Source organism: Gastrolobium bilobum, unplaced genomic scaffold, assembly GCF_033153095.1.
Source record: "Gastrolobium bilobum isolate Gb01-03AN ecotype WA unplaced genomic scaffold, APGP_CSIRO_Gbil_v1 utg739, whole genome shotgun sequence".
Taxonomy (NCBI): Eukaryota; Viridiplantae; Streptophyta; class Magnoliopsida; order Fabales; family Fabaceae; genus Gastrolobium; species Gastrolobium bilobum.
The window spans coordinates 25,582-34,772 of NW_026897966.1; the positions used below are offsets into that span (position 1 = coordinate 25,582).

The 9,191-nt window shown below is 34.1% G+C and overlaps 1 protein-coding gene across 1 annotated transcript; it reads left to right on the forward strand.

Moving 5' to 3' along the window:
* The first annotated feature begins 3,195 nt into the window (after positions 1-3,195).
* LOC133311841 (pre-rRNA-processing protein esf1-like) lies at positions 3,196-7,761 on the forward strand. Its single transcript, XM_061512951.1, has 7 exons — positions 3,196-3,966; positions 4,092-4,163; positions 4,304-4,527; positions 5,182-5,344; positions 5,440-5,568; positions 6,041-6,741; positions 7,183-7,761. Exons 1-7 carry the CDS (start codon positions 3,415-3,417, stop codon positions 7,484-7,486), a joined length of 2,145 nt encoding a protein of 714 aa, XP_061368935.1. The 5' UTR covers positions 3,196-3,414; the 3' UTR covers positions 7,487-7,761.
* Positions 7,762-9,191: the final 1,430 nt, after the last annotated feature.

Here is a 9,191-nt window from a genome sequence, read left to right on the forward strand (position 1 = left end):
TAAACACTGATGGATTTATATGTTTGACTGCACATTTTGTTGACAAGAGTTGGCATCTGCATAAAAGAGTTCTAAATTTTGGGTTTATGCCACCTCCACATACTGGAATCTCATTGGCTGAAAAAATTCACACCTTTTTGAAGGATTGGGGGTTAGATGGGAAATTTTTTTCAATTACATTGGATAATGCTTCTGCAAATGATGTTTGTGTTCAATTTTTGAGAGATCAACTGTTGATTGGAGGTGGACTTTTATGCAATGGTGAGTTTTTTCATGTGAGATGTTGTGCTCACATATTAAATTTGATAGTTCAAGAAGGATTGGAAGAGGTTGATGCATCTATTGTGAAAGTTAGGGAAAGTGTTAAGTATGTGAAGGGGTCACAAGCAAGGAAACAAAATTTTTTGCAGTGTGTTGCTCAAAGTTCTCTTGCATCTAGAAGAGGTTGTAGGCAAGATGTTCCAACAAGATGGAATTCTACTTTTCTCATGCTTGATAGTGCACTCTTCTATAAACGTGCCTTCATGCACCTTGAGTTAAGTGATTCCAACTACAAATATTGTCCATCTAGAGATGAATGGGATAGGATAGAAAAGATCAATGAGTTCTTGCATGTATTTTATGATATTACTTGCGTCTTCTCTAAAACCAAGCATCCAACTGCAAATCTTTACTTTCCTTATGTTTTTACTGCACATCTGACATTACAAAAAGGATTGAAAAGTGATGATGCTTATATTGTGAATATGGCTGAAAAGATATTCACTAAATTTGACAAATATTGGTCTGAATTTAGTATGATTTTAGCCATAGCTGTCATTTTGGATCCTAGATATAAGATGAGTTTTGTTGAATGGTGCTACAATAAGTTGTATGGTGATGATGGGGTGAACGAATCCACAAAGGTGAAAGACAAATTGGTTTCCTTGTTTAATGAGTATGCAAATGATGGAATCAGAAACTATTCATCTATTTCTTCAACAAGGAGGGCTACAGATGGTGGGAGTGAGACAATTGATGAAACCTCAATTTCTACTACATCTAGAGATGTTTTGAGTGTAAGTTAACATAATTATTTGTCTTGTAATTGTTTATATTCTTTTGTATATTTATTGATATTATTTATTTTATAATATTGTTAGGAATTTGATACTTTTCATGAAGTGGTTGTGCCACAAAAGACTCAGCTTGAATTATATTTAGAGGATCCAAGGATTGACAGAAGAAATATTAGCTTGGATGTGTTATCATATTGGAAGGCTAATCAATTTAGGTATCCAGAAGTTGCTGCAATGGCAAGAGATATTTTTGGGATACCTATTTCTAGTGTTGCTTCGGAAAGTGCTTTTAGTGTTAGAGGAAGAGTACTTGATCAATACCGAAGTTCACTCAAACCTGACATAGTTGAAGCATTGATTTGCACTAGAGATTGGTTATATGGAGAGCAAGGTAATATACATTATCAATCACTTATTCATTAACTGTTTATTTTAAGGATTTTAATTAACTCATTTGATTTTTATTTTTATAGAGCAATCAGCAATAGCTTTGGAAGAATTGACAGAAGATATCATGGACATGAATCTACATTCAATAGCTGATCATGGCGCTCAAAATTATTCAGTTGCTTAATGACTTTTATATTTCAAATTTTTCATCAGTTAAATGATCTTGAATTTGTGATCTTAATTTGTATTTCGGTGGAAGAAGTTGCTGTAAGAATGAGACATTTGTTGTAGGTTGCATTTAATTATGTTTTGATGTTGGATTGATGGAGTTCAATGTAGTAAGTTATTTTGATTTGAATTAGATTGAACAGTTTTAATATGATTTGAATTAATATCACTTTCTGTTTACTCGTGTCGGGTCGAGGGAAGATGTTGGATGTGTTTCCTGACTACAGGAAAGAAGCTGAGGATCATCTATCAAAAGCTGTAAGCAAGACTGAATTGTTAGTTTCTGTGATTTAATGCGTATTTATACTGATATTTAAGCGAATGATTTATAATTGAATCTTCTGTGCCCCAGGTTAAGTTAAACCCATCTCTTGCAGATGCTTGGCTATGTTTAGGTAACTGCATTTGGAAGAAAGGAGATTTATCTGCTGCAAAGAACTGCCTTAGCCTTGCCTTAAACAAGGTTAGCATTGATCATAGATTTCCATGACTTACATTACGTGACTGATGAAGTATGCACAGGATTGTTTTTATGGCTTGGTTTTCACGTGGCTGATCATAAGTTAAACCCATCTCTTGCAGATGCTTGGTTTTCATGGATCTTTTTAATTACATTAATTCTAGCACAGGATTGTTTTTATGGCTTCTCCTTCAAGCTGTCTCTTTGATAAGTATGCAGAGGGCTTGATTTGCATTGTTGTATTAACAATCTTGCTTTCTTTTCTCATCTTTGTTTTTGTCTCCTTGTTCACAAGGATGTTATGTATTACATACTCATCCCTATCTATTTATTTCTTCTAATTTGAATAAAATTTATTGCTTCTAAGAAATTTAAATAATAAAATTCAATATTTCCTTCCCTTTCTTGAGAAAATGGGAAATAAAAAGTGAGGGAAACATCTCTTTTTCCATTACCAAATAGGTAGCAAAAAAATCACTGTTGAATATGAATATTGCTATTTTTCAAGGAATATATTCCATCTCCACTTTGCCTGTAAGGTCAGTGTAAAGAATAGCCTTTTATTTCATTACTCGTGTCGGGTCGGGTCGTGTCGTGTCAGGTCGTGTCATGTAAAATACAGATTGCCCTCAAATTCGGGTTATATCGTGTCAACCCGTTTATACATGGGTCGTGTACGGGTTGAATTTTATAACACGATTTGTTAATCGTGTCGTGTTCGGGTTGAGGCTATTCGTGTTCGTGTCAGACACAGGTTGACCCGAACCCGACCCATGAACACGAATTGCCACCCCTACAGATCAGACAGACCGAATTGACCCAAGTCTCAATGACCCGATGGATTCTTTAGTTCGAGCGGCCCTTCGAACCGGTTAGGCAATTAATTCGGTCAGGCAAACCGGTTTGGACCGATCAAATTGTTTTTTTATTTTAAATGAGAGTTATAAAATAAACGACGTGTCACCCAAAAAAAAAACCTAAAATCACTCTCATATCTCATCTCATTGTCCTTCGCCGTTCGATTGTTGCAACAGCGTCGTTCTTCACTGGGCTGTGAGATTGGCGTCGTTCACTGGGGCTGCAACAGCTTCGTTTGCGGGTCTCTATATCTTCCACAGGGTTGCGGAGGAACCCTTTCCTCAACAGGTACTTAGAATGCTTTTCTTGGCATCATGTTTCTTTAGAGGTGATTTCTAAAGAATTGTAAACCCTAATAAGAGTTGGATTGCAACCCCTAGCCTTCACTTTGTACTATCGGCAACTTTGAACCATAGCATCATGGGATCCAAAATGGAGAATGCGAAGAACCACAACAAGAACAAGAGGAAGAAGAACGATAAAGATAATTTGAATTCAAGTCCTTCAGCAGCCAGTGATGACAAGGTTATCAGTGACCCTCGATTTTCGAGGGTGCACACGGACCCTCGGTTCCGCGAGGCTCCAAAGCGCGAAATGAAGGTGGCCATTGACTCTCGCTTTGACCACATGTTCACTCACAAGAGCTTCTTGTCCTCTTCTGCTCCCGTCGACAAGAGAGGTAAGCCCAAGATTAACCCAACCTCGCAACTCGGTTCTCTGCGCCATTACTATAAAATCGACGAAAAGCAAGTAGAGCAGAGCAGTGATGAGGAAGAAGAAGAAGAAGAAGAGAAGGAGGAGGGATTGGTGAAATCCAATCGTGTGAAATTGGAGATTGACGAAGAAACCGAGTCAGAAGAGAGCAGTGAATCTAAATCTTCTCTGGATACAGATACAGATACAGATACAGATACAGATACAGATACAGATACAGATGAGGATGTATCTGAGCTGGAAGCACCTGAAATGCAGGTATTCTTTTGTGGTTTATCTGGAGTTTTCTTATTGTAAAAGAGTGAATTTTGAATTTGAGTGATGCTATTTTCAACATGAATTGGTCTTTTATTGGATTATTATTATTATTGTTGTGTGGACAGGAAGAGGTACCGGAGATTGAGAAAGAAACACACAGGCTTGCTGTTGTTAACATGGACTGGAGGTATGTTAAGGTGCGTGTTTCAAGACTAATGTGCAGTTGATGTGATAAGTTTTTTTAATATGAGAAATATTTAATTTGAGTGCTTGGAACGAGATCTTGTTTTGTTAAAATGTTGTTTGTGTGTGGTGTTTTTGTGTTTTTTTGTTGTAGGCTGTTGACTTGTATGTATTATTAAGTTCATTTGTCCCCCCTAATGGACTGATCAAGTCGGTAGCTGTCTATCCGTCTGAGTTTGGCCTTCAACGTATGAAAGAGGAGGAAGTTCATGGGCCTGTTGGTCTGTTTGATGATGAAAATGTAAAAGACGATGAAGATACCAGTGATGATGATCTTGACAACGAGAAGCTGCGTGCATATGAAAAGAGCAGGATGCGGTAAATAACTATCAAAGTCAACTGTCCTTGATATATCGGCTTGAATGACATATAGATAAAGCTGTCAAAAACTAAAAGAGAACAGAAAGAAGAATAAACTTGTTAAAAAGAGAGGATCATTTCACCTTGATTAATGATAACTTTGAATAGTAATTTTATCAGTTTTATAGTGCTTTTCATTATTTAATATTGAATTGTTGTTGTTTTTTCTTTTAAGCCCTTATTACATCAAGGGATAATATTCCAGGAATATGTTACAAGCTGATATTGTTAATCCGAAGAGTAATGTTCAGAAGTGATGAATTGAACACAAAAAGACCATTCTTCTTTATTTTTTGTTTTCTCCTACCTTTGTGTGATATACTGATACAGCATGGTATCAGTATCAGTATGAAGCAAACATTGTTATTCTCTCTTGTATGCCATAACCCATGTGCTACATGTCATTCATATTATTATGCCTTTTCATTTGCAGCATGGGTTTGATAAACTGTTCTGCTGATATATACATGTACCCATAACGTATAACTAAGAAAACTTCAGTAACCTTTTCAGCATTCCGAGTCCAATATTTTAATTAATATGTTTGTCATGTGATATATGATTCTCTCTCATTTATCATTCTATATCTTGATTCTTTCTCTGGCTCCCCAGGTACTACTATGCTGTGGTGGAATGTGACTCAATTACCACAGCATATTACATTTACAAAGAATGTGATGGTCTTGAGTTTAAACAGTCATCTAATGCACTTGATTTAAGGTTTATTCCGGACAACATGGAATTCAAACACTCGGCTCGTGATGTTGCTACAGAGGTATTTAACATTTGATTGTATTAGCCCTCATTAGTTTTGCTGTATTTAAGCAGTATAACAAGAATTGGCACATATTGACTCCTTTCTCTGCTTAGGCACCTGTGAACTATGAGTGTAAAGATTTCTACTCACAAGCACTTCAGCACAGTAACGTTAATCTTACTTGGGATGAGGACGAACCTCTTCGTGCAAAGACCTTGAAACAGAAATTTAATGATGAGCAGGTCAGCTTGCTTTGTCCTAACCTCTTTAAATGTTGTGCATAATTTTATTTTTTCCTTTCAAAAAAGTCATGCAAAGTGTTGGTTTGGGACTCTTGAGTATTCACATCTTCTACTGCTATTTAGTTATACTATTATTTAAAGATGCATGTCATACATATTGCAAAAGAGATATACACAAGCTATTGATTTATGCCTGTAAATATATCCATGTCATGCACATACATATATGCTCACGAACTTCATCTTTACATATTAATTTGCATGCTTTTGTGCCACAATAACTTGCAGTATCTATGTATCCTGTTCTGTACATGTGTCTGTTTTGTTATGTATCTGCATATCAGAAGAAGAAATTGAGATGCATGAATGTTCTATTATAGTAGTATATAGTGATTTTATTTATTTATTCATTGCAATTTGCTGCATGCTGAATGGGACTTTTTCTTCTTTTCCCTTTCTCCCTCTTTAATAGCTAGCACAGTTAGAATTGAAGGAATTCTTGACTTCCGATGAGAGTGAAAGTGATGATGATGAGGATAACAATGAGACAGGCGATCAGCCTGATAGGAAAGCTAAAAAACGAGACAAGTATCGTGCTTTGCTCCAATCTGGCAATGGTTCAGATGAAGATGGCAAACATGATGATGTCCAGGATATGGAGGTGACCTTTAATACAGGTTTAGAGGATATAAGCAAACATATTATGGAAAAGAAGGATAAAAAATCAGAAACAGTTTGGGAAGCATATTTGAGGAAAAGACTAGAGAAAAAGAAGGCCAGGAAACATAAATCAAAGTATTCATCAGATGATGATGATAGCGATGATACTGTTCAAGAAGCAACTGAAGAAGCAGATGAATTCTTCATTGAGGAGCCTACTGTTAAGAAGAGGAAGAAGGCACAAAGTAAAAATGATGAAGAGCATAAGCTCCAAGCTATGGATGGGGCAGAGAAAGCGAGCAAAGAAGAGCTTGAATTATTGCTTGCTGATGACCAGGGGACAGATACTGGTCACAAGGGATATAATCTAAAATTCAAAAAAGGCAAAGGAAAAAAGAGGGAGAATGCTATTGATGAGGGGAAAATACCAAGCAGTGCATATGATGATCCACGTTTTGCAGCTCTTTTGTCACCTGACTATGGAATTGATCCCACCGACCCACAATTTAAAAGGTATTTTCTGTGATACAGTGCTTTTGTGTTCTAAGCAGTTTATTGTTGATAGCAGAGAAGCAGTGATACAAGGGCCATGTTTGAGATTTTAATCATGACTATGGGGGGAAACATGGGATATTATTGCCCAATATTGAAAATATATTTCTTGGCATGATAAATCATAAATCTCTTTCAACTGTTAAAGTTACATGCAGTTGGCAATCAGATTTTTATTAACTAAATAGGAAGTTGAAAGTTACCATGTTTTTATGGCTGACATTTGTTCTTAATTGGTTGTCCAGGTAATATTTACATGTTTAACATATCATTGCCAAGTTGGATAGTCTTGATCTCCATAATTGAACTTTCTTTGGTTCAAGAAGCCTGTATATGTTGTTTTTCATGTAGCAAACAATCTTTAATATATTATTTTCAAAATATAATTGTGGTTGTTTGCAGGAGTGCTGCATATGCCAGGCAGCTAGCACAGAAGCAGCAGAAGGGTCATTTGGAATTATCAGCGCAAAGGGAGCAATCGAAGCTTCCAAAAGGAATGCAGTTGTCCTCTGATGATTCTGGCATGATGAAGAAGGGTGAGGAAGAAGGATTAGATGTTTTGAAATCAAAGAAAGATCAATATGAATTATCATCTTTGGTTAAATCGATTAAGATGAAATCAAAGCAAGTTCTGTTACCCTCTGATGGTAAGACAAGGAAAGATGGAAAGTTGCAATTTAAAGGTAAGGGGAAAAAGAAAGAGTAGTTCTCAGCCTTATGGTTCAATCCACACTCGAATGCAAGATGGAAAGACGCAATTTTGAGGTATGGGGGAAAGAAAGAGTAGTGCTCAACCTTAAAAAGGAAAGTTAGTGGAAATATAAAAAAGAAAAAAAAATGGGAGAGAAAAGGTTGGGATTGAATGAATAGAGGTTCGGGTGGTTTTGTCTTTTTTCAAGAACGTTTTGAGGTCCATTGTTACCTTATTATCTATTGGAATCCATATAATACAGAATGCTGATTCATTTCTTGTTGCAAACTCCGTGCAAGTTTACTTTGGACGATTGAAATCTTAATACGGTTTAAGTTAATGATAGTCTTTAAACCTGCATCTAATTTTTGGTTGCACCATGGGCATCATTCGATCAACAGAATTCCATTGAATATATATAAATATGAGGGGTGTGATAAAATTCAATTTCTATTTTTTATAACTAAAACTTCTTTAGAAAAAGATATTTTCAATTCAAATAAAAGATGTAGTTGAACATCTATTTATAAAAAAAAAAATTATTTTCCCATAAAAAAGGAGTTGGACTCGAGTGTTATTCTTTGATCCCAAGAAATATGGATACGTTCATAAGAATGAAATAATTTCTATTTATGAAATATAAATTAACCTCAAGTTTTAAACTTATTTATTAAATCACATAATTGATCATATTTGTAGTAATTTTGGATTTTGCTAAATAACTATTTAAAGCAAATAAATTTTTTTCCAAAAAAGATTTTGTCAATTTTTTTTGATTAATTTATTTTAATTTAACATAACCTCTACCTGCCCAGCTCGTATGCGTTAACTTACTATCATTTGGTCGAGGCCAAATTTAATTCGTTAGAGAAAAAATAATAATTAATGATAAATGGGTCAATTTTGAATTTTAGAGAGATCACAAGTCGATTTTTTTCTCCTAAGAGATTAAATTGGACTCCATGATTTTTGTTGAGGACTCAAAAGATACTTTACTCTTATTTGTTTAATAGGATATTTTTTAATGATAAATAGTTAGTTGGAATAAAAATTATTTTTCTAAAATTATTCTGTCAAAAAAAATTATTAATTTATTTTAATTTAAAATAAATTAATTCAATGATAGTTATTAGTTAACTTATGTGCATTTTTATTCTTAATCCTAATTCACTCACATGTAATTACTATAAATTAATTAGTCACAAAAGTAATTGAAGGCAAATGGAATTACTTTTCATCTTCACACTTCCTCATTTTAGATCATAAGAAGAATAAGTAACGTATGATAACTTTTTTCTTCCTTTTTCCAATTATGGATATAAATTAACCTCTATGTTTTTAATTTTTTTATTTATAACAATTTTTTATCATATTAATAGTATATTTGATACATTGTTTTTTATACATATATTTGATACATTGTTATTTGTAGTAAATAATTATTTTTTTAAAAAGTTTTTGTAAAAAAGTTTTAATCTATTATTTTAATTTAAAATAAATTAATTCAATGATAGTTATCTCTAAGTAGAGATGTATCTCAATCCTGAATCCTAATTCACTCACATATAAATCAATTAGTCGCAATAGTTATTTAAGGCAAGTGGAATTATTTTTCAACTTTTCACACTAATCATTTTAGATTATAAGAAGAGTAAAATAAATCTAATTTTACGATATTCGTTTTTTGGTTGGTTTTTCCAATTTTTAATATAACTCAACC

Bases quoted from the DNA above. Each gene is read 5' to 3' on its own strand.
- LOC133311841 (XM_061512951.1), top strand. From the start codon at position 3,415: ATGGGATCCAAAATGGAGAATGCGAAGAACCACAACAAGAACAAGAGG. The intron at 5,345-5,439 runs GTATTTAACATT...TTCTCTGCTTAG, and splicing joins CTCGTGATGTTGCTACAGAG to GCACCTGTGAACTATGAGTG. The intron at 5,569-6,040 runs GTCAGCTTGCTT...CCTCTTTAATAG, and splicing joins AGAAATTTAATGATGAGCAG to CTAGCACAGTTAGAATTGAA.